Raw genomic sequence first — 26,082 nt, forward strand, 5'->3', positions numbered from 1 at the left:
ATCCTATATACGTATATATGCTCGTGTTAGAAAAAAATAAAGTGAAAGAGAAAATGTGAATAAAAAAAAAAGTTGCTTTTCGTTTCTCGTCACCTCGAAAGGCCGTCGTCCGTCCCTGACCCTACCAAAGTGTGTTTTGCATTGCAGACTACCAGATGCGCAATGTTAACGTGAGATCGGTCAACTCTAAACGAAGGAAAACACCCTCCTCTTCCTGCTTGTGAGTCTCTCAGTTTCGGTGTTTCGTAACTAATTCCACCTATGATAACTACACTGTTCTCTAAACCAGATTATATATTATTGTTATATTGTTATATTATATTATATTATATATATATGACGTTGTTGTAATGGATCGAGACGTACGTTGACCTTTGACCTTGCCTTTATATATATATATATTATATATACACACATATATTCTCTCTCTATACGTTTACATACAACCTATATATACAGACATTCTGTGTGAACACGTACGCATACATACACACATACACACATACGACATACACTAGCTGCGTGTATCGCATACTTCGTCAATTACGCGACCGATGGCCGTGCGGCGACCAATGGGAATTCGCGGTCGAGGTGGAGATATGTGGAAGATCGCTCACGTTTTCTCGCATTCAGGGTAATTCCGGACTCTTCTCGAATTCGACGATTGTTCCTCGAATCCAAGAAGAATTCGACAGAGAAACATAATTGTATATTAAATTCTACGAATGGCATTAATGATAATTGCAAAAAGAAGGGTTGCTACTAGTAGGGAAGTCGAACGAAATCCCCAAGATTGCAACCCTTATTTTTTGCAATTAAATTAATGCCTCTTGATACGAACAAATGTTTTCCATCGAATCCTGTAAGAAGTTAGTATCAAGGGTGCGTGTTCACCCCGAGGGTAAACTCGCGAGTCCCTCTCGACAGTCAGAGTCTCCATTGTACAGATTCGATCTCGACTGTAAAGAGCAATTCTCGATAGTTACAGGCTGAACGCTGAGTCGCAATTTTCGATCGCGCGGCAGTTCAGTCGCTTCTGCAATTATCAAGGGTTTACGTCCTAGGAGCGCACCCTTAAATAGGCACTCGAGCGACTAAATTGTTGCGCGAATGATTATCCGCGAGCCAGTAGCCAGCCTTGCTCTCGTCATCAGGTGAACACGAGTCCCGAAAATGGAGAGAAGAAAGTCGATTCCATGAATGACAATTGTTTCTTTGAAAAAAAAAGAAAGGAAGGGGATCTAATCGGCGAAAAACGGCGCTGCTTTCGACACTCCCAGCTCGCCGTCGAAGTTTCCAGCGGGACCAGCACCGACCGGAAGCAGGCGCGACACACCACTCTCGCCTTTTCTTCGTCCCGTTCAGCCCCACGATCATTCAATCCATCGATCGTGACATTTTTATGAGTTATTTTCATTCAACCCCCGCGACGGCTCATTACAAGGCCTGTTCTCCTGTTCCGTTCGCAGCCCACTTCTCACCCCCGCCCTTCTTTTTCTTTCTTTTCGCCCCACGGTGATCCGTGCAGTCGCCGTTCCATCGAGCCGTCGATTTCGTATCGCTCTCGACTCTTAATGGCGGTCCGTGCAGCTCTCGCGAGAGCGTCCCCTTTTCCTTGCCGTGAAATGGCATTCGAGAATCCTCAAGGATTCAACGTGGTAGTGGCTCATGGAAATTTCGACCCAGATTTATTTTTGGGCAGGGACTATGGATTTTTGGATAGAGAGAGAGAGAGAGAGGAAGAGAGAGAGAAAGAGGGGGAAGGGGAATAAAAGAATAGTCAGATAAGTTATCTAAATTGGTAAACTATGTCCACTTAGCAACCTGCTCCCATTTTCGACGGATAATAGCCTTTCTGTTACTAGATTGAGATAAAAAGCGGTAACGGGAGGAAATAGAGCGCGGAGCCTATTTTATCACCACCTTTTTCCCATGCGACCTAATTACCACTACCAATTAATTAAAAATAATCTCCATCCGCGAGATCTGCACGGCTGGACGCGTCAGCAGCGTCGATCGACAAAAAATTCCATCGTCGAAACCGGCCGTATTCGCTTTATGGATCGTCCTTCCTCTTCGCGTCGCTGTTCGACCCTTCCACCTGTCTGAAAGAAAAAACTAGATGAATACAAAAATAAAGAATCAATCAGCGCGGTTCGTCGTCGTAAAATACCTATCCTCTTGGTTCCATTTGTTCTTTTTTTTCTTCTCGCTCCATCGTCGATTCCACGGCTGTTTAAAAGAAATTTCGCATCAATTTTCCAGGGGTGAAGGGCGTACATCGAGCGGCGACACAGACGTACGCTGCGTCGTTCGCTCGAGCGAGAGCCCCGATTCTCACCCCTGGCAATCTCGCACCGCGATGGATCGTGTTCCTCGACGGCCAGGATCACGCTGGTCGCTCGCGACAGAAGCTACGGACGTCCTGCGATTGCAGGCCTCGATCGCAGGATGTCTTGGCTCTGGCGCGTCGCGACGCCTGCTCCTCGCCGTCGGGATCGACGGATCGCACCGCGTGAAATCGACGTTGGCTAATTTCATTTCTTCCACTTCGCTTCTGTTATTACTATCGCATTATGATAGAAGATTTATTTTTTTATTTGCTCCACAAGGGTGGGAATTTTCAGTAGAATGCTTACTTTCGTGTAGTTTCAATCTGCGGGTTGTTCCTTTTTTTCTTTCATTAAATAAGGTAGTTTTTTTGGAAACTTGCGTCCACCAAACTCTCGCCCAAGAGATGGTTGCTTTCGCAAAGTGGTGACCAGTCTCATCGATGGGACACCGAAACTTTTCGCCAGGTCGGATTGCGAGGAATCTCTGGGACGAAGTGGCTTTCTTGCCCAAGAAACGCTGCGAATTCCTCTTTTTCGCAACTCGAGTGGACGAGGGACCAAGTTTCTTGCGATCCTACTTCCCAAAGGGTTGTTTTAATTAAGTAGCAATCAAGAGTTTCTGTTATTGAATCCCTCCATTTTGACACGACGACGCTGGGTTTTCTTCAGATTTACTCCTGGGGATGTGGAACCAGGGGTGAACCGCGGAGAGGGCCCAGAGGGAACCGCGCTGTGTCGCGAGACCGGATTTCGCGGGCCCAATCGCGTCAGTTTCATTTTCGTTTCTTTGATTTCGTCGTAGATCTACGCGATTACATGCACATACGCGCGAAAACGCACAAAGACACGGACAGAGAGAGATCGTCACCGAGGGTAACTCACACGTAACAACGCAAAGAACAGACAACAGAACAGTACGATTCCATGCACGTTCGCTGTACCTGTATGAACCGTAATATTATTTATAATCTCCATAATATACTTCACTATGTATACCAACGGACACACACACGCATACACACAGACACATGCACACAGGCGTACAATGAGACTGACGCACAGACACACAAGCGTCTGTACACGGTATTTTTGCTGCTGCTTCTTTGAACGTAAGCTTTAGATTGGAAAGAGAATAGCGACCAGTGAGACACGAACAAAAGACACCCACTCGCACCCCCTACGTATACACACACGCGCGCAGGGGACACACACACGATCAAACAGAAAATAGAAAAAGAAATAAAAGAAAGAAACAACAGACGACCAATCACCATTCTCACAAGTATGCGTATACTTCTCGAGAGCAAAGAGACAAAAAAAAGGACAGAAAACAACAGAAATAACAAGAAAGTACAAAGCCTGACAAGTGACACGTACGGAGGCATTTTATTGAGAAGCCGTTAGAAAATCGCGCGGTTGTCGAGGTGTGATAAATAATACCGAAAGAGACATGAGAAAAAGAGCAGATAAATGGTGAGAGAGAGAGCGAGCGAGCGAGAGAGAGAGAGAGAGAGAAAGAGTGAGAGAGAGAGAACGAGATCGAGGCGAAAAATAATCAGAGAGAAAAAGAGGGACGATGAGTTCGAAGGAGACGGACGTGAAAGTAAAAAAATGTGGGATAGAGGGTGGAAGAGAAAGTGTGGAAAAGACGGAGGAAAGAACGTACGAACGGAGGGTGGGCGGGAGGGTTCGCACGAGAATCGAGGGGAAAAACTAGCTAGAAGCACTCTGTAGCTCGAAATCGCGTGAAACAGCGACGGAGAAGGGTGCTCGAGGAGTGACTGGGATTCGAGGGTTCGTTTCGTACCAAGTTACCTGCCACGGAACTTTATAATTAACTTTATGCACTTATCGCCCCTCCGCAATCGAAAAATTCGACTCTTCTACAAATTTTCTTCTCGCTCGTCGTCAAAAATCAATTTCTTTCGTCATTTACCAGAGCCTGGTTACTTTTGAAATTATATTCAAGTTTAATTGGACGAATCCGTGACGATTGGTGGACGCGAGGCAAAAGCCAGTCAAAGTTCCATTTCTTGACGAAAATAACGCTCGCCTCGAGCGGATGTAACGTTCCTCGCAACTCTGGTTCCGTTTTGTGGCTAAAAATGTAAAATCGGGGTAAAACGGTGAGAACTGGTGCCGGCTGCATTTGGCGAGCGACCCTTCGATTCGGTCCTTCCGGCACGGGGGCAGAGTAAACGGCGAGAGACCGATGCGGTCGCGATCGATCGATCTCTCGCGGCGTTAAAATGCCCCGACCTTGACCCCGTTGCGATCAAAATGGAGGACAAGCCCTCCCGGTCTCTGATTCTCTCCTCGAGCTGTTTCCTGTTTTACGCGATTCCCGTGCCGCAACGCGCTCTCGCACCTTCTCTCTCGAACGCGGTTCCCGATGTATCGATCGACGACCGTGCAACTACAAAAACCGAGGCCTTAAACAACCCTTGCCTGTACATAACAATAGCTTTAAATTGGAAATAAAATTCCATCGGAAGTAAACTAACGTAGAAAACATTGATCGTGCGACGTCTCGTATCGGTTTCTTCATTTTAATTAAGTTTCTGTACGATTAGTTGAATTTCAAAGGCATTTCTGATACAGCAATAGTGTTCAACTGGCGTGGAATTTTATTTACTGATTTATCCAAACAGTATGTCAAGTTTATCGATAGTAACAAGGGTAGTTACTTCTCGCGAGCAAGTCGTCGATAAGTTCCGCGGAGAACGGTTCGAGAGAGGCTGGTGCACGATGAATCGGGCTGGATCGACGAGGCCTCGTCTCTATTCTAATTGGCTTCGAATATTACCTCCAAGTCGAGGGACGAACGATCGACCACCGCGAGCCAGCTAACGCGACTCTCACACGCGAAAAAGTACACGCTACGCCAATGACCCAGAAACCAGCACCATCGTATAGACGGTACAGACAAGCCTAGTTCTCTACTGGCCGTTTCAAAACCTCTGTTACCGTTGAAACTGACAAAAAATTGATTTCTATTCAAACTTCGCTGTATGGATGATTTTTCGTCGCCTCGATATAACACATTGGTCGATATTTTTATACAGGTACGCGATTACGAATCACCCTGTATATTGAGACATTCTTAACCCCTTGTAGAAGGGTTGGCTAGAGTTTCGTGGAGATCGAACGAATTACTTGCGATAGAAACGATATAATAGTCGCACGACCACGCATCGAAGTCTCCAAGAACGTATGTCTGACCACGTATCGACTTGTACTACTGAATTACTTTCCCTCCCCTGTTCCTCGCGTTTCGATCTATACGCTCTTCAATTTGTTGCAATTACGATTCGAGACGATTCGCTCAGCGTAGCAAAATAATGTCGAAATCATCGATACAGCGAAGTCGACGGAAACACGACGGATAGACGGACGAAAGTCACGGAAAGAGGAGGAGAAAAAAGGGGAATCGATCGACGAGATCTCGCGTTCCGGCGTGCCGTTCGTTCTACTTACATCCGGGTACCGAGATCGCCAGCCAAGTAGCCACACTCTAAATTCGAAACCAGCTGCCAATCGGCTAATAAAATTACACTCGATGGATTGGACAGCCGGATTAACCGGATTCTCGGCACGAGAGGGCTCGCTCGCCTGCATCAGGACTCCGAAATTCGCTCGACGGATCCTGGAACTTCTTTTCGTTCGTGTGAATTAGTTAACCCTTCAATTTGCCCTCGCTGTTTCTCCACCATATATTTTTTCCATCGAAACTAGCTGAAAAAACGATCGCTGCATACATCGTATAATTTTCTGTGACGAAAAAATGCAATTTTATATAATACGTTTCTCGTTCGATCAAAGGATTCGCTTCGTTTCAAAGAAAGCGGCGCGAAGTTGCGCAATTAAATGCAGAATGCTAAGAAAAGTGAAACGTCGGGACAAAACAGAAGGAAGATGAAAGACGGGAGAGAAGAGAACGGTCGAACGCCGGTAGAAAAAGTCGAGCGAGCGGAGTCTTGAGCCGCGTCGAGCCGCGCGTCAAAGGGGTGGCCTCCCGAACGGAATTATTTTCGAGTTCCCGCGAGTCACGAAGTCGTCGCAGGGGTGTGGGGTTTCTTTATACAAGGGATACTGTCCCTTTCGCGGGTCCCTCGCCACGGTTTCGGTGGATTTAAGCCGGCGCATTGTGCGCTGGCCTCGCTGATGACACGAGTCACCCTCTCGACCGGCACTCCACTCTACGAGCCACCCCTTTGGGAGCCACGTAGGCAAGGGGTTGGCTTTTTTTAACGCCCGCTACCCAACCATTCTCTAACGAGGCCTAGAACGCCCACCGTCTTTCGGCAACACCCGCCTTCCATTCTTTTCACCGCGAACAGAATCCTACCTGAAATTTTCAACCCTATATCGCCTTCGTCGCGATATGGATATCCGTTTCCGTTGCGCTCGAGACTTCTCCGCGCGAAAATTTCATTTGCAATACGGAGTTGTAAAAATTGCAAAACCAAACAAAAATCTTCAGAATATATACACGTATATATATGTATACTCTTCCAATTCTTTCCTGTCTGTAATTTCCTACCGAATTATTGAATTTATAATTTCATTTAAATGAATTCTACCGCCCCCCGCGATGGAAAAAGTAGAGGAGAAATAGTACGAGCGCAGCTTCGGCTGGGAAATTGATTAACCGTCGAGGCTACTTTTTCGTCGACCGTTCTTTTTTCACAATCGCCCCTCCACCCCCCTCCCCCTGGTGCCGTTAGTTTCGAAGCTAACGAAGGGCTCGGACGTTGTTCTATCTCGCCGGCGTTCTATCTCTCGACCGTCGATCGCGTTTCGAAACGATCGCAGTCGACGACGACGTCGCGACGTCGCACGCCCATCGTCGACGATTCTCCTTCGACTCTATTTTTTTCTCTCCCCCTTTTTTCACGTGACACGCTCTCGTATACGTCGCGCGATCAGTAACCACAGTTGCGCAGAGGTAGAAAAGTAAATCGAGAGTTATGGAAAAAATGGGGTAGCTGTTTGGAAAGGCTGATGAAAATTCGAGATCCGTCCGTACGAACTGAGAACGAACGAAAGACGAGCAAAGTCGAGTGACTGGACGAAAGAGGAGGCATCTAGAGAACGAGAGATTAAAGCAAAAAGAGGGGGGATGATACGTTGAGGAAGTGAGAGAAACAGATGTATTTCTCAATAAAACGCCGCCGGTCTATTTCAAGTCTCTATATATACATATATATATATGTACAGTAGCATACTATTGCATGGCCAACATATATATATTTTATATATTATTATTATCATTATTATTATTATTATTATTATTATATTTATTATTATTATTATTATTATTACCATTGTAACACGAGATACATATGTTGACAAAACGAATTTCCCCTCCGTTCTGCGTCTTCGAGTCTGTTCTCCGGCGCCTCGAGCCCGTTTCCGGGAACCTCTCCCGTTTCCGGAAGTTCCTGCGGACGAACGGGGCGCCGTTCGGAGCGTAAAACTTCGGGGAACAGGGTAGTCGAGAATGGTGCGAGATTATCTGACAACGGTGCTGGGTTCAGAGGAACGAGGAAACAGTTGCCATTTTTTTTCTCTCTCGCCCAGAATGTTGCGTGTCACTGAAATTCCAAAGTACTCAAAACCCCTTGATCTCGCAACGATCATTAAAAAAAATTGGACCAATTCGAGACCAGATCCCCAGCATCGTATCACGGAAGGGTAAAAAGAAATCGACAACAATCTCGCCACGTGGGTCATACATAGGGTGTCCCAAAATATTCTCTCACGCTTCTCACCCTCGAGATCGATAAGAAAAATGAAAAACAAAAATAAAAACAGACACGTGAAACGAGAACGAAAGAATAAGAGCCATCGATTGCCGCGTCGATCGTATGCGAATCGACGGGGGTTACGTGCGAGAGCGAGGGGAAAGAGAAGAGAACGGAACGAAAGAAAGCGAAGGACACCCTAGTAACACGGCGATCCTTTCGTACAAATTCGACGACGACAGACGAAAGTTTGCTTGCTTGCTTGCTTGCTGATATTCCCAGGCATGGAAACGGGGACGGTTGAGAACGTCTGCGTTCCACGCGTGCATCCTGGCCCACGCCCCGCGGATTACAAAGTTGACGCGCCCCCGTTTCCGGTGCCCCTCTCTGTCTCTCGCGTCTTTGTCCTTAGAATACGACACGAAGACGTACACGGGGAAAGAAATGAGTGATGTTTAGACGATCTGTCGCCACGGAGGCCGGCGAAATCTTTTCATCCCGTCGATCGATCGAGTTTGTCGCGTACCAATCGGTCGTTGCACGTTTTACACCCCTTTAAATGAGGTCGAACGTTAACTTTGGATTAAAGAAATAGATTTGGAAGCTTAAAAAATCCTGATTCGTCAGAAATGTTTAATATGAAGTTGTTTGATGTTTAATTCATATGATAATATATATAATTAAATTAATTAAAATTATAGTAATCAATTCAATGGTAGGTAATATTAATTGCTAAGTTTCCAAGTCTTTCTACGCCTATTTTCAACTGGCGAAAATCCATCGAGAGTGCCGGAAACACCTCGATCCAGTGGCGAACGAATAATCGATCGACGCCGCGAAAAGCTTTCGCCAGCTTCCGGCCTCGAATGCTGTCTTATATTGAACGTGAGCATTTTGCTGCGAGCCGACCATCCCCCGCCAGATACAAATCCCAGTCTCTTAGATATCCACCGTAACACAGAGAGTGCCCTCATCTCATTAGCTGTTGATTTTTTGAGGTCCTTTCTGCGCAGGTAGTGTTTGCCCCCCTCGCCCTTACTTAAACCAGATACCAAGTATTGTTAGTCGACACCCTGTAAGACAAAGCATGAACGTTCAATGCCCGTTGAGAGAGAGAGTGAGGAGCTCGCATATTTTTTTTTTCCTTTTTTTTACAGGCGATCGGCCACGCGTCGACGCCTCCGACACTCGACGCGTTTCGTCGGTGGACGCTCGCGTTTCGTCTCGTCGACGAGCGTTTTCAGGTTTCGTCGGAACGCGCCTGTGAAATTGTCACCAACGAATGATATCGAAGCGAGAATCGTTGGCGAAAAAGAAAACGCGTCGAGGGTTGGGCGAACAGAAACATCAAGGGTACACGAAACAACGATTCGTAACGATCGTCTCGCAGGCGTCGCGGCCAATCGGAAACTCGGCCGGCTTCCGGTTACCTTCGTGCGCCGCTTCGAACGAGAAACTCTTAAGCACAGCTACGCACGAGCTCCGATGGTCTGGGCGCGAATCGAATTTTAATATCGTCCGCTGCAGAATTTTTCTTCACGTTTCAAGAAACCACAAATACGCGTGCGATTATCTTTTTTTTTTAAAGGTGAGTTAACAATGAAATTAGAACGAAATGGGACGAAATGCGATAGTTTATTATGGAACAAATCGATAACGAGCTTGACGGAACGTGTCAATCTCGACGTGCTTGTTCTCGCAATTATATCCGTAACCAGAAAATCGCTAATCACGCGGAAAGAATCCATCGGTAGTCACGAAGAATCAGGGGTGAAATAACGATCGAGCATCATCCGGTCTCAATGAAGAATCGACAGATTCCACTATCTCGTCTGTGGAGAACAACTCTTCTTTGGCTACCATCGAGGAAACTTTCCTCTAAATTAGTTTATTGCTTTTCTCTCTTGATTGACTAGATTATTCATTATTCAAAGGTTAGCATCGATGGAAAGGAACGTGAAAAAATTCTATCCAAATCGACCTCGGACGAACCGTAATTTTAGTTAGACATTCGTAGGTGACCATTAATGGACAACCCATGGACGTGTTTACGTTGACAGAAAGGAAAATGTCGAACAAACGGGAGCAAAACTAAACAGAATTTCGATGAATTTAAACGAACAGAAGACAATCAACCACGCGAATCGAATGCAGAGGCGAACCATAAGAGTTTGCTTCATAGTGGACATTAATTAACGCGTCGAGCGAACAGAAGAAAACTGCGGCGAGCAACAGCAGCTTCGATGAATTTACATGTCACGTCGACGGGAGACAATCGAAATATTCGAGCTGGGACTTCCATGGAGGCTAATTAACCATTGATTCCCAGCGTCGCACAATGGAAAGAGTTCTCGACGCGACAGCGAAGGGTGGATTTCGGGAGAAAAAATTCGCGCTGCGAAGGGACGAGGTGGCGAACTTCTTCGGGGGGGTGGCACCGTGGCTATCGTCGAACTCGAGCAATAAGCAATAAAATCGAATCGCAGTCATAAATCCGCGCTCGAGGCGAGAAAAATCGACAGAGAGGTGGCGCTCTCGGTGGTTGCCTCGACTCGATAGGAATGCGAGCCTATCAGGGAGAAAACGAAAGAGGGGTTGACCGCGTTCCCTCGCGCGGACTTCGTCCTTGGCGAGCGTCGCCGTGACAAGAATTAGAAAAAAAAAACTCAAATGTTTCGAGCACTACGAGGACCATGAAAAAATTTCGAAGGGATACGACTTCGCGATAGAGGACGAGCGAGACGGATAGTAAAAACGGCGGTAGAAGCGAATTGTCGAGGTGTAAGAAACGGGAGCGAGGGGTGAAATTGGAACGAGTTGAAGTTTCGAAGCAGGCGGCGAACGTTTCGAGCGAAGAACCATAAAATACGAGAGGAAACACGAGACTGAAGTAGCCGTGAGAACGAGTAAAGGAAAACGTAGAAGTAGAAGGAGAAATTAGTGGGTTCTGCTCAAGAATTGCGAACAAGAGAAGCGACAAAGGCAGAGGAACGAACAAGGAATCCTCAACAAAAGCGACAAGCACGATTCCAGCAGTCTCGAGACGAATGCGGATGTAAATTCCACGATCGTTTCCGGGGTGGCTATCGCGAGACTCTTCGAGGGTTAGCGCCCTTTAGGATTGCGTTTGCGTCGAGAACACAGGGAGTGAAACGGGCGGCCGTTGAATCGCGTTAGACAAACTTGAAAATCAAGATAATACATGCAATTGCGGCGGGGATGGATTAACGGAAATGAAGCGGAATTCAATTTCCGGGCAGCTGGCTGGTTTTCCTAAAAACCGATCGCGTCCAAGCACCGGGTGTAATATTGTAAAATAAAAAGCGTTCCGCTCGAGCGAGCTTGATTCGCGGTGTAACAAGACGGAATCGTAATATCTTGTTACATCGGACGAGCTCTATTTATCCCAGTGAAACTGAAGATCGAGCACAGATCACGTTTCGACGTTCCTTTTAAGATTTCAACGAAACTCTTCTCCACATCCTAAATGGAACAAACGTCACTTCGCACGCTGCCAATCAAAAGTTCGGCAGTTGAGGACAGCTGAATTGTTCTAAATCGTTTCGACGTACGAGATCAACCTACGTGAACCAAGAGAAGCCAATCAACGAAGAAAGATGCGCTAATCGTGAAAACTTGGAAATACTTTTCCCATCGCCATGGTGCACCGCTTCTATAGTAGTCAAAGAATGTTTTCCCACGATCGCCCAAAGAGAGAAGACGAAAAGTCAGCCAATTCGCGTGCAGGAAGCTGGGATCGAGGACGCACCCGGTGTATCGAGTGGAGGGTGAGGCTGTCGAAGTAGGAGGGCGAAGAGAAGGTCGGGGACCGGAGACAGAGGGAGTATCGGGATCGCGCGGCCCATGTAAATGCGCGTCCGCCACCCCTTCGCCTCTCGTGTATTATTTTATTATATAGCCGAAGCTATTGGGGCCACGTGACGCCACCGGGCTCCTCGCTCGAAACGCAATCATTCTTGAGTTATTCGCGAAAAGGTGGACGCGGCGGGTGTGTCGGGACACGGACCGTTTCCCTTCCGCCCGCTTATATGAAGAAGACGTCCCAGTCAAACTTCTTTTTGATTGCTCCCGGCCATCGGTTACGCCCGCGGATCGTACGTGGATCCGATTCCAACTCGCGGCCAATTTAATGGAGCCCTCGCTGGGTTTATGATCCTGCGTCCTTTCTCTCTCCTTTTGTTACGTGCTGAGTCTGTGCTGTCTCGTCTGTTGATGGAGTCGTCAACCCTTCTTTAGAGGGTGATTCGAATTTGCGTTCGAGGTGTAATGGACGTTTGAGGGACCAGTTAGGCATTTTTTATTCCTTTCGATATGGAGAGTGACTCTTTAGACTTGGCAGACTTGAAGTTTTGTGATATTTAAGGGTGGCGAGGGTTGAGGAATGTTCGTTTCTAAACGTCTCTCGTGTATTAAGGTTTAAGAGATCGCAATAGTGTCTCTCGTCAAATCGCTCACTCCGCGACATCGTTCAATCTCACGCCAATTAATCATCGTTCGCATCAGGATTGACTCGCTCTATAAATGTATCCGTGTTCCCCTTTAACGGTCACGAGGTTCCAACTAAACGTCCCATTATCCAGTTGTTTTCTGGCGCGAGGCACCGCAGGGTCGATCTCGACACACACGTATACACACACATACGTACATAGACCTGGGCTCGGCCAGCCGAGCCGATCAAATTTTTCCGCGCGACCTGATCCTCTTCGGGACGCTCCTCGCGTCAAAGTGGCCGCGCTGGGGGCTTTTTCGCTCGGTGCTCACAAAGTGTCAGCCGTGGATTATTTTCCGAAAAGTTCGCGGGTACCCGAACCACGTCAGAGATTTTCTGCACGTTAGGAGAGAATGATAGAACAGAGAACTATAGATAGCAGAAGATAGAGAGAAAGAGAGAGAGAGAGAGAGAGAGAGAGAGAGAGAGAGCTCGTTAATGCTTTATCGCGCTGTGCGCCCGAATGGATTTGGCCCACTTAGCCGTTTCTGGAATCCTTCGATCGATCCGCTCCGTGACATCCGTTTCTTGCTTGCATCCATTTCGAGTTCTCCGTTCGCTACGATGGATACACGGCTGACAACGCGACCGTTCTTCCGGTTGACTATTTTAACGCGTCTGCGGCACCTCGTTCGAGGCTGACTGTCATCGCGCGGTCCTCTCCATTCGACGTTGCCCGATGAGAATAGATTTCTCGAGCAGAGTGACGTTGCAAGTCGCAGCGGTGAGTTCCTCGACGGGCGATGATTTCGAGACTCGAGAATCGGCTCGAAGATGGACAGTTAGAGGTCAGACGATCGATTTCCGCTTCGCTGGAGACTATAATCCAACGCTGCGGCGATAAAACGATGCTCTCCATGTTTACTAAATTTCTATCTCGACGAAACAATAGAATCCTCGAAATCCAGTTCCATAAATACAAGCTTGCGTAAATATTCGTAGTACAAACTGGCGACTGACTCGCAAAAGGGGTTGATCGAAACGAAGTGGCTTCACTCCTACGAATTCGTAGCCAAGCTCGGTTAACCGTCGATGTTACACTTCCGTCGTCCTAATCTCCTCGCCACGGACCAAGCTACGCTTCCGCAAAACCAAAACCTCACAGGTTCATCAACCCCTTTCTTTCCACGGCCGCAAAACTTCTTGCGCCCACCAACAGTCCTCCCAGCTAATTTCACCCGGCACCCCGCACGCAAAACCCACTCTATCCACCCGAAGAATTCCAATTACCTGCTCCAACACCCCTCCGCTCCCAAGCTGACCGAAAGTCGCCCTCTCCGCGCGACCTCGAAGAACAAGAAAGGGTCGAGAGACACACACGCGCGCGCGCGCGCGCTCTCTCCAAGGGATGAAAAGCAAACGAGGCGGACAACCGCGTCCGCTAGTCGATTGTCGCGACAGAACCTTTCCACGGGAGTCGAGAACAGCGATGGGTAATAACGAACGCGTCAATTCTTCGTCTCTGTCCGACTGTCCACCCCCGGACGCAACCCCCTCGCGTCTCCATCCCCGGTGTCCCTGTTCCCGGTGGCATTTTTTTCGCGAGCCTCCTTTCACTCGTTATCGGCCGCTTGCTAATGGCACGCGATTGCCTTTCCATCCCCCTGGCCACCACCCTCCCATCCCGCTTTCCATCCCCCTTTTCAACGGTGTGTCTTCTCGTCCCGTTCGCCCGGCCGTTCTCTCCGCCATTCCATTTTCGTGGATCGACCGCGAGCGCCAGAGGGGCCTCTCCATGTCTCGTCCTCCTTCCACGGAGAAATTTCAATCGAGAACACACCGTGTTCGACCGCGATCTTCCATTTCGTGAGAGGGCGAGGCGACGCGCAGAGGACGGGGGCGACGCTCGGATTTTAAGACAGTTCGTTCGGGAACCGGCAGATTAATCGGAACTGGATAGCCCCCTTGGATGTCCACAGATCGATGCCGCCGCTGGGTGGACCTCCGTTTTACCCCGGTTTTTCTTAGCGGTCGAGCAGGGGTGGACGGGTCGTTTTAAATGTTTTTTCGGACTCTGGCAATTGGCAGGTGTACGGCCGGTGATCGGCCAGGCCGACGCGGCCCAGAGTTTTCTCGTTTGGGAATGAGCCGTTCGAGCAACTTCTCGTTTTAATTAGACGGGCCAGGGGTCGTTCGTTCTTTTTTTTTTTCATACGTGAACTAGTTTCCCGGGTAGGCTAGGAGTTTGTTTCCTTGATCGATAGCGCCACAGTGTGTCGTGCGATGAGTATTATAAAGTTGCTCTGCTTCGAAGGGGTGAACGAATGAAATCTTCTGCTTGTAGTAGTCACGATCGTACACTTTAGACATATAAAATGTGAAAGAAATATATTGTACAATGGACAGTCAGGTCGAATGGAGTCATATTAATGGTGCGATAGGCTGGTTCGAAAGATTTGACATTCCCATCGCAAATCGTTCATCCTCGACGTTGAAATCGCAATTCTGCCAAAAATCGGCAATTATTTGGCCACTTTCAGAACCGTACGGTTAAAACGCTAATACAAGAGGACCCGTTCGATTTCCTACGAAAAGGCGGCTATTATCGGTGGATTTCACCGATTCCCAAGTTTCCAGGGACCGATCGAGGCTCGAATGTGGACAAAGGGAAAATTGACGAGTTATTTAATCTAATATCGAGCCGATCGATCGGAATTCGTGCCCAGAGAGGGGTAAAAAAAAGGGAAAATAAAAGCGATGTACGCGTGCGAACGTTATTTCTCCCATTCTGTTCCTTCTTCGCTCTTCCGGCCTCGTCCGACAATTACCGCGTTATAGCGTTGCCGACGAGAGACCGTCGCAAAGAGCCGACCAGCGATTACGCGGCAATTTCGAGGTAATATCGCGATCGTTATTATTTCAGAGAACTTCTCGATCGACGTACTACGCTCGAGTCGCGTTAAGCTCAATCGTTTCGCCGCGCGGACCAACTCGAGCGAGGCTGTTCCACGCCACTGTTCTTTATAATTCATGGTTACCTTATAAATTCCGCTTATGTGTGTTACAGCCTTAGATTTTGAAATAGCTAATTTTGGAGCACGATATCTCCAATTTTTACGTTCAACATACGATCTGGTTACTCTTTCGCGGACGGTTTGCTCGACAATTTCTGCTTCTTGAAACGTGAAGATCTCAAGCGATCGCGATCGATAAATCAGGAAACATCTCGATCAGAAAATTAATCAGGGAGTCGGTTACGTACGAACTCTACGGTCTGCAGACTCGCCGGTTAATTATCAAAAAGCTGGCTGATAAAAAATTGATCGGACCACCGGAGCATGTTTAATCGAGCACGTGTCTTCTCCGAGTTTCGGTCTTTCAGACTGGATTTAAATCCGCGTGAGAGTCGGTGGAAAATTTTCCAGGCGAAAATCAGCTACCTCTTTCCTGCTCTCTCTCTCCCTCTCTCTCTCTCCTTCTCCAGCCCGTTGGACGCGTGCCAACGAGCGAGAGAAGAGAAAGGAGGGTAGAAAAAAATAGAGGCGGACAAAAAAAGAGGAAGCTAACGGGGGATGAAAAAAAAAAAAACGTATGCTTGACGAGACATAATACCACTCAGATTCGAAACAAGGCATACATATCACTCACTCGAGACACGAAACGAACCCACACGGACACTGGGGGAAAAAAACCTCGCTTTTCTCCAAGGAAAATGCATCTCTCTTGACACTCTCTTGCATCGTCTCATACGTACACACTGAATATATATTTGTATACTATATATTATACGTGCCCGAACTCACCCCCCCCCCCTTCAGCCCTATTTGGTAACCCTTTAGTGAGATGTTTATCAGCTGTAGTAACTATCAGTTTGAGATATTCGTGGTTATGCAAGCGAACCCACAAACCACCCCCACCGCCCGCCCCCTAACCCCGTATATACCCCTGTTCTGTCTCCACTGACATGTTGTACGTGTTTTTAACTCTATGCCCGTATGACAGTCGTCTTAATGTTAATGTAATTTATACCACGTATATATATATACATAGAACGAGTCGTGATTGTTTATTTGATTATTGTTTTTTGGTTTGGCTGCGAGTACGTACTTGCAAACTGAGTAATTTTGCTCGTGAACGACAAAGCTAGTGGTTCGAGAAGATTGCAAGAAAAAAAAAAACAAAACGTAAAAGTAAAGAAATGTATGATACAAGTTCAATGGCAAAAAAAAAAAAAAATGAGATATGTGTATGCAAGAAACACGCATAACAGAGATATACAGAACAGAACGAAACATCATACACACTCGAAAGCCACGAAACGAACGTTCGACGACCCGCGAGGAAAAAATAAAGGAACGATAGAAATGGTTTTCCTTTTTATTTTTTTGTTTCGACGGGTCGTCCGCCTGTGCAAGTTCACCATTGATTCACATTTGTCTTTTTTTTCTGCTTTCAGCTGCACAGATTCCACAACGCGGAAGTAAGTACGATCAAATTTACGTAGAATTGAGAATCGTTTCCCTTTCGTTTCTCCCGCCATCTTAATTGGGCCGATCTTCAATTAGACGTAACCCCCGCCGCTGTGGGCGCGCGTACGCGTGTGTCGCGGACTTGCTGCACGAGAATCAAAGAGAAACTTCAAGATTTTCCTCCTTTTTCTTTCTCCTTTACCTTCTCCTCTTCTTCGTCTTCTTCTTCCTCTTCTTTTTTCAATAATAGTTCGTTTTAAGAGGGAAAATCTTGAGGCGTTTTACAATGGCTACTCAAGGGTGGGCGCAGGGGTTGTTCGAACTGGGAACACCATCGATTCGCGTGCCTCTCCTTCCCTCTCGCGTCGTACGCCTTTCATCCACTAATTACCAATTAGTTCGCGTACTCTCGCGACAGTGAAACAGTCTTCCGGGTAAACTGACGGTCTTTGCGGAGAGTTACGACTTTCCATCCCTCGTTTGTGCTGAAAATAATTCGCTTTGCCAATCTTCGCTCAACCTTCCGCCCACTTTCGATTATTATTTCGAGAATAAATTATAAATAAAATGGAAAAAGTAATCGTTTATCCATCGAGAAAAGTTGCGATTTAACTCTCTCGCACCTCGAGAGGCGACCTTTAGCCCAATAAATCCAAACTAATTTTTAAACGCCTCCTTGTGCAAAGGGTTAAATGACAGCTGGCCAGACGATTCCTTGTTTCCTGTTTTAAATCATTTTTCGATTCGTTTCCGCGGCGGTTTAAAAATCGTTCGACCATACCACGTAATCGCTCACAACGAAGTAGATCGACTAAAGGACCGTCTGATTTTTAGCATGCAAGAGGAAAGACGAGATGGCGAGCCAGGCAGAACACCAACAGCCCGCCCCCAAGAAACCGCGCCTGGTTTTCACAGACCTTCAGCGCCGTACTCTACAGGCTATTTTTAAAGTAAGTCTTGTATAACTTAACTTTCTCTACCTCCTGCGTTTTGATCGATACCACCGCCCCCGTTTTACGTGTCTCGATTGTCCCAGCCAAAGGGATGCTCCAAGACATTCCATCTCGATCTTCGTCTCGAAGAATCGATGCGTTCAATTTCAATTCATACGATTAACACAATTTTCCTTCTGGATTGGAAATCATTATGGTTAACTTGTAAAAGTCGAACGTTTCGAAGATACTCTTTATCTTAATCAAAGAACAGAGCATCAAGGTGGAGAACGAGGGTGGAAAAACTGACGGAAACTAATAAACGCGAAGGTAATAAACCTCGAGAGTAGGACGAGTTTCGCTCGCGTTAATGGATACGCTCTCCCAACAAATCCTCAGTTAACTGAATTACCGTAAATCTGCTTAATAGACAGCACGCGGAACGCGCGTTTCCTTCCATGCGTGGAGAGCACCCACGTCGAGTGCCGCCGCCCCCGTGCACGACCAGCAACAACCCTTTTTTGCTCCAGGAAAAAAGAATTTTCGAGCGGATTAACATTGACCCAGCAACCTCGTTCGCAACCTTCGTCTCGATTCTGATTATTGTCAAAATTTATTTCACTGGACGTCTCCTTGCGATCGCGAAATCGCGCGACCACGAGGAATCGACTGTGAAATAATTCAACGGTGATCGATAAGGGTGGGTTCACGCGTGGCTGGTCTCAAACTCGTCTCGCCTCGGTTCTTCAGGCGCACGCGAGAAATCAGCTTCCTTTTATTAATGCACGCGCTCTAAGTACAGCGATGGAAAGAAACGCTGCGGAGAACGGCGCTCGTCGTCGATGGAAATCGCGAATAACATTGCGGGCTAATAACGTTGAACGCAATAATTCCTTCGAACGGAATTTATCTGAATACTTGAGAGTTCAAGTCTGAGAGGGAATTCTATATATATAGATCGATACATAAAAGTTATACAGCAAGAAGAAAATCATTCGATCGTGATTTATAATTTGCGCTGATGAATTATAAAACCTGAGACGGAATTCTCCACAGTTCACTCCGATCTGTCGATATTTCACTTAGATACTTCGTTTCTAAAAGCTGCTAAATTCTGCGTGCGAATAAATATCGATTACAAGTTAAATGCAAGGCTGTTGAAAAAAAGAATGAAACGGAACGCAGTCGACACTGAAACGAAGGTGTAAAAAGCAACACGCACAGTATTTCGTAAGTCTCCAGACAATTACCATCGACTAGCGGACGCGGAGGAAAGGAAAACGCGAGAAAGTCAGCACGGACGTCGCGCTCGCTTCTACACGCTCGTCGATATCGCGGTCGTTCGGTAACTCGGTGCCTGGTAACAAGATCGCTGTCTGCATTATTCAGAATCGAGGAACGGTCGCTGCTCAATGGCGAGCCCACCGAGTTAGGCTAATTCGGCTTTTAACTAAAATATGAGTTACGATTGCGCGACATCCGCGCAGACTCGGCGGGGGTTAATTCGGTTTTGATCCGCGTCGAAACGCTCGAGACCCGATTCAATCGCCGTCCACGTCCACCGTCGATTTTAATCGATGAAGCCCCACGGTGGATTTGATCGGGTTTTAATTAAAGTTTCCCCGATTTCTACGTTAATATTATACAATCCCGTTTAATCTACATTTTATTCGATTAAATCGTATTATTAAAAGCCAGATCCGTCCCCTTTTTATTCTACCCTTCGGGTCACCTTTCTTTTTTTTCTTCCTTCGAAATTCGTACGATTCACCCCCCTTATTTTCGAGCACGATAACGCTTCGATGCTTGCTCGTTCATTTGCGATTATAGTTCAGGAGAAATGGAGGAAATTTCGATTGAGATCTCGTTCTATCCCCCTTAAATTCGAACGCGTCGCGAGGCGGTACTCCGGTTAATTTCGAGGGCAGTTCCCGCGAAAGCCAGAGGGAACGGAGGAGAGAGAAAGATAGAGAGAGTCGAAGGGCGGGTTGCGATTCGAGATGCTATCGCGGGACAACTATGAAAATAATGCGAGCGTTCCGGCCGCGGAAAAGGGAAAAGCGTCGGTTCGGTTCGGCTCTTTGGAAGTATGCCAAATAGTTGGCGAATTGACCTTAGCCCAGTTAACGCAACCGCTCGATCTTTCTCGCATTCCGCTTCTATTTTCCGGCCGATTATGCGACTTTTAAACTTCTCGCGCCCTTCTCTCCTCGTGTGTCATTCAGCGCGCGCGTTCGATTCAAATCGACCAAAAAACTCGCGAATCTTTCGACCATCGAGCTCTACTCTTCCACCATCATTAAAAAAAAAAGAATACTGCGAGAGAAAGAGAAACAAGGAGGAACGAGCGAGAGGAATCACTTGGACATTTAAATTTCGCAGCGATGTTTCGGTACGTATCGAACAGACGGTGGATTTCGTTGGGAAATGTGTATCGACGAGCGGTAGATATTTTTTCCACGCTTTAAAGATCCTCTGTGTTCACCCTTCACCCTCTGACACGTTCGTACAATCCCCGCCCTGGCCCCCTCTCGCTCGCTCGGTTTCACACAGTGGCGCACAGTGGCTGTCAAGGAATAATCACGATCCTCGGCCCGATAGTGTCCCGTATTTCCAACAATTGATACGCCTCTCTCCATACCGAACTGCTATCCCGTAGACAGAGGCGGCAGACCTTCGTTTCGTTGCGTTACACGCGGTGAATTACAGTCAGACAGGATATCGATACAGGTTCCTTAAACGTCTACTACGTCTACGAGCGAATCGAAGTCGCAGGTTTTCCCTATCGCCACATTTCTCGATCGGAACAAACTTATTTTACGCATACATATTTTATACAATACATGGTTATTATACACATATACACGTGCAATTTGTTTCACGCGTATCTCACGTGTACATCTCGCAGATCGTACGCGAACGCACAAACGCTTGGTATCGTCGGAAACCACCCCTTCGCGCGAAACGGAATGAAACGGTTGAACCGTCTTCATTAAATCGTCGTCCCTCTTTCAGCGGTGGCGGAAGGAGGGAGAAAAGGATTAAATCAGCGCGAGGGTAGTGTGAATCCGTGTTCCAACGAGCATCCCAATTTGATCGGTTTTACCAGGTTAAACGATTGCGTTTCGCGCGGAACGCGTTAATTATTGCGTTCTGATGCACGCGCATCGGGCCATCGGTTTGTAATAATTGTTCCTTCGAGCAATCGATATCCACCCTCGCCCTTTCTCTCTCTCTCACTCTCGCACGCTCTCTCGCACGCACACACTCTCCTGCCTGTCTCTCTCTCTCTCTCTCTCTCTCTCTCTCTCTCTCTCTCTCTCTCTCTCTCTCTCTCTCTCTCCAGCTGCTTCGGGCGTATTATTGATCGGCCTACGTTGAGTAAGAAACGTCGCGTGGGAAGAAAGCGTGCCAGCCCGTTTACCACATGTACTGAAATGTTTACCATTCCCCGTCCACGCGAGCAGCCCGCGAGCTACTCTGCTCGTCCTTTCTGGTTTAGACCGCGCCGCGGTTGTTACCAAGGAAAAAGAGTATATACACGGTGGCGTACGTCAGAGTGCCTGGCTCGAGCCTCGTTTTTTAACTTTGAACGAGGCGCGCATCGAAACGACGCGACGCTGGGGATGGTTTGCGAGTAGGTGCGAATAGGATCAAGAGAGTCATTTTAAATGACACGTGCGGCGTTCGCGGTGGGTGGAAAGTACGCGAAGAAGTATCTATTTTGTAGCTAATGCTTATATAAAATGTTGGATAATAATCGTTTCTTCGATTCGTAGCATCTGTATACATCATGTAACATTCAAATAGAAATAGTAGGATAATATTTAAATTATCGATGATAAGAAATATATAAATGACAGCTTGTTTAATATCGAAGCGACGTGACAAGTGGTACGTTCAGTATCTGAACCTCAACGATCCACGTATTCGATTCAGAGCGGAGGATTGTAGGTTGAGACGATTCGCAGAGAGGGGATGAATATTAATTAAGGGAGCGAGGGAGTCAAAGAAAAGGGGTAGAAGTATTACTCGTATAAAGCAATCCGCTCGTTTGATGATGCGTTTCTTGAGCGAAATGTCGAGAGATCCGGCGCAAGATACTTCAGCTCTTTGCAGTTGTTATTTATTCACAGAACTCGATTCCGCGAGTCGCAATCGTGCCTCGATAACGAATAACACGTAAACCTGATTTGTATCACACTCGCATCGCATCGCTCCAACGCGATACACATTAATCGCATTAATCATAGAATTAACCTATCTCACTTCTCGGTTACTATAACAATAAAACGCGAGATGCGTGATGACACCTCGACCGCCATTAATACTCACGTGGCTTGTTTACAGGAGACGAAGAGGCCGTCGAAAGAGATGCAGGTGACAATCGCCAGGCAGCTGGGCCTGGAGCCGACGACGGTCGGCAACTTCTTCATGAACGCTCGACGCCGCTCCATGGACAAGTGGAAGGACGAGGACCCGAAGACGGTTGCAGTCGAGGAAGGGCAGCTATCGCCCACGATAGGTATCGGGCAACGGCAGCCAAGCGACGTTTTGTGACACACGTCCGACCACGAGGAGTACCACGACGAGTCGCCCGAGGAAGATCTACCCTTCTCGTAAGGGTGGCGGTTTCGCAACGCGACGCGATGCTCGCGATACGACTCGAGACACTCGACTGACCTGGAACGTCAGTTTTCGACCGCTTCGCCGTTCGTTCGCCGCTTATCGGTTCGTGGAAACCGATGACGTAGCGGGGACCCTGGCGGATTTTCGAAATGTTTCCATACACGACGGCACACCGATTGGGAAGGACGGGGGAAACAGCCCGCGGGCGCTTTGTCCCGCGCGCGCGAACCACCTCAATGTTTTCGCATCGAGGATACTCGCGCGAGCTTTTCTTGCGCGTCGGAAATGTTTACGATCGTGAACGATCGCGTTTTTACGCGAGACAGTGTAGAACAGAGAAACACCCTCCGAGGATATTAACGGAGGCTAGAGTGGAATTTTTTATTTAACAAGGGAGCTCGTAGGCAATTTCAGAGTAGAGATTTCGTGGAATTTTTTATAGGAGTAATTAGTCGATTTAATTCAGAGAGACGAGTGCTCGTCGAATTACTAGTTACTCGATGGAGGATGCATCGTGTAGATAACGTGGAACGCGAGGTTCTCGTACCGGCAATTATTCGATTGATTCAATTCGCGACGATCGATCAACGGTTGATTATCGTTTGAACTTTGAGGAGTTCGTTTCACGATACCCTGGGCGGACGCGGTATTTTTCAGTGGTTTTTTAAAACGGGAAAAAGATAGGCGGGATTGAGAATTGTTGATGAAATCGTGCACGCTGGGCGTAATTATCTTATGGCCAGGCTGCGAGAAGCATGTTCGCTGTGATAATTTTTTAACGACAGAAAACGGATCGCAGCCTTGTTCGTGAATATTGCAATCCAACCTCGCTACGTCCCGCGAAACGACGCGCCACTTTTCCTCAACTGTTCGAGACACCCTTTCGACTCGATTAATTTACGAGAAAAAAAAAATTACAACTTTCGATCGCAATTCTACCGGTAGAAAAGAAAAAGAAGAAAATGTACGTCAGATTAAATCTATTCGATCTGCCATCGAGAACGAGATACGAGAAAGACTTTCGCGAACAGAAACGAAAACCACGTTCCAGGAGCTAAGATCGAGCATCGTGGAATCGCGTCGATGGAAATCGTGTCGATCATCGATCTCTGGCGGCGAACAGGCTCGCGTTCCCGTCCCTCCTTCGTTTCATGCGAGATAATATTTTTTATTCGAGATTCGGACCGTTCTCCGGGAACTTGGTGCCATAATTTGCCATATTAGAGTAAGATTACCTCGATTTAGAACGTTTTCTAGTCCACGCGTGTCGGCTGGGCCCACGAGAGGCCGGTCGATTTTTTTATCTAGTCAAAATTGCAAGGGGTGAGCTTCAAGTTCTCCAGAAAAGTGAAGCGTGTTCGAGGCTGACGAACTTCCTCGACGAATATCAAAAAAAGAAAAGACGATCAAACTACGAATTGGCAATTGTGCATTTTAAAAGCGCGTTCAACCCTTCACTCGCGCGAATTTTCCTCTTAACCTACCGTACTTAATTGTTAGTCATTTTTACCGAGGGTTGAACGCGTTAACCTTTCAGCGAACAAGAAAATACCTCGCGTGGATCGCGTTGGTATTTCTTGAACGTCTCAAAGGACAGACTGTTTCATTTCTAACAAAATAAATCTCGCAAAGATTCCACAAGAGGCGCAAGTTTTAAGAAATACCAATTCAAAGAACAAGCCCTCTAACAATCGACGAAGTTCGTTACAAAAATCCGAGTCGCTGTTTCACACCGCTATTCTTATAAAAAAAAAATACCAAATGAAATTTCTAATAGCCACCTGATCCAATGAATCCCTGAAAAAATCCCCAAATAATCCCTCTGCAAAGGAACAGCGACTCACCCCCTCGAAGTGCGCGGAAGGCGAAATTCGAAAAAACGGAGGAACGTGTAGAATCGAGATCAGAGGTCGTGGAACTCGAGTATCGCGCGGGGGATCGATGATCGAGAAAGGGTGCACCAGGACTCGTCGTGTCCTCGTTGGTCGCTAAAGGAACACACATACACATGCACACGCACACACACGCGCGCGCGCACACACACACACACACACACATACACACACACACATACACACACACACTCTTCGAGAGAGCCCGTCGACTTCACCAAAAAGGGACGCGGAATGGACGAGGAAGCTTCGTTCCTTGACGAGCGCGCTCTCGTGCTTGTGACACGCGCACGTTGGAGCGCGAGCCGAAGAAAAACGAGGAGAACTAACGATAGAAATTATTAACGCGAGATAATAAAATCGGGAGGAGGAGAAATGGAGGGACGCGGAGGGAAGCAGGAAAGAAACGGTGGCATCGTGTCGATGGTGCACGTGCCAAGTGATATATATATTCTATGTACGTTAAAAACGAACGTTGTATATCAGAGTGGACGCTGTTCTGCGCGAATCGACGGAGAAGACGAGCGGACGGCGCGCGGAATGCCAAGCGTTTGCCGGAAGTAGCGGAGACTCGCGGAGTCGCGGTTCGAACGAGCGCCGTGGCGCGACGGAGTTTAAACGGCGACGAGACGAAAGTCGAACGAGTGCGAGAGAGAGAGAAAGAGAGAGAGAGAGAGAGCGTGCGTGGGAGCGTGTGAGAGTGAGACGAACCGTACTCGATATCGTACCGCAATTGTGCTGTGCTATTGTACATATTTAAAGGAACCGTGGCGAAGAAGACAGTTTCGCGATTCGGGGACGGCGTTGACGGAAGAGGAACGAAGAGGAAGTCCATCGCCACGGCGATGGAGAACGGACCAGCGGCCTCTTTTCCGCGTTTCCCGATTGCACGCGAGCAGCCGTTATTCACCGATCGAGGGTGTTGGTTTGCGTTTCTCAACGATTTCGTATCCGGCTATGTGATTTTTGTAAGGTCCCTTGCGCGGACGTTGCACTCCTCTTAATCTTGCGAATCGTTACAGACTTTTAACGCGTAGAGCATCGCGTAAAATCGCGTGCGAATTTTGTAACACCAAAATGGGGGTAGAATGAAAAAGAGAGTAGGTTTTTAAAAGAAATACTTCAGCGACTCCAGTTGGTAGATGTTTTTGCATAAGACAAGGAAGTTCGATTCGCTTAACGTTCCACACTATCGGACGCAACCCCTTGGTCCCTCTCGAAGAGTGCAGCGTTCCATCCGCAACCGGATCCACCGTAGAAATCGATTCTGTACTAGTCTATAAAACGTTCGTCGATGAAAAAAAAAGCGTCGTTCGAGTTCTTCTGTCCCGCGTTCTCTCGGTTTCATCCTTGCGTTTCTCTCGCGAACGAGAAAAAAAGTAAAGAAAAAAGACAAAAACCGCGAGCCTGGTCGGCATGCAACGAAACGTGGGAAACAGAGTCGTTCGAACGGTCATCGCGTGGAATTTTGGGCGCGAGCTGGGTGAACTAATCGTACCAAACTCTAAATGAGAAAGAGAGAACAATGAGAGAAGGGATGCGGACAAGATTAACGATGGCGGACGGTGGGTGGAAGGTAAGGGGGACACGGAAGCGTGCGTCGCGGCCGTCGATTATAAGATCATATATA

At 47.3% G+C, this 26,082-nt stretch overlaps 1 protein-coding gene across 4 annotated transcripts in view; it reads left to right on the plus strand.

Moving 5' to 3' along the window:
- Nucleotides 1-22,883, plus strand: part of LOC143426267 (uncharacterized) — a 68,622-nt gene extending 45,739 nt beyond the window's left edge. For 2 of the 4 annotated variants that reach the window (XM_076899622.1, XM_076899630.1), the window contains 4 exons: nucleotides 148-220; nucleotides 16,987-17,010; nucleotides 17,834-17,949; nucleotides 22,282-22,421. In XM_076899622.1, coding sequence (XP_076755737.1) covers nucleotides 148-220; nucleotides 16,987-17,010; nucleotides 17,834-17,948 — 212 coding nt within the window. In that variant the 3' untranslated portion in view covers nucleotide 17,949; nucleotides 22,282-22,421. Of the gene's footprint in view, nucleotides 1-147; nucleotides 221-16,986; nucleotides 17,011-17,833; nucleotides 17,950-22,281 lie in introns of all 4 variants that reach the window. The other 2 variants (XM_076899602.1, XM_076899613.1) reach the window with 1 other exon arrangement.
- Nucleotides 22,884-26,082: the final 3,199 nt, after the last annotated feature.

The sequence above is a fragment of the Xylocopa sonorina genome, chromosome 1 (assembly GCF_050948175.1).
Source record: "Xylocopa sonorina isolate GNS202 chromosome 1, iyXylSono1_principal, whole genome shotgun sequence".
Lineage (NCBI taxonomy): Eukaryota > Metazoa > Arthropoda > Insecta > Hymenoptera > Apidae > Xylocopa > Xylocopa sonorina.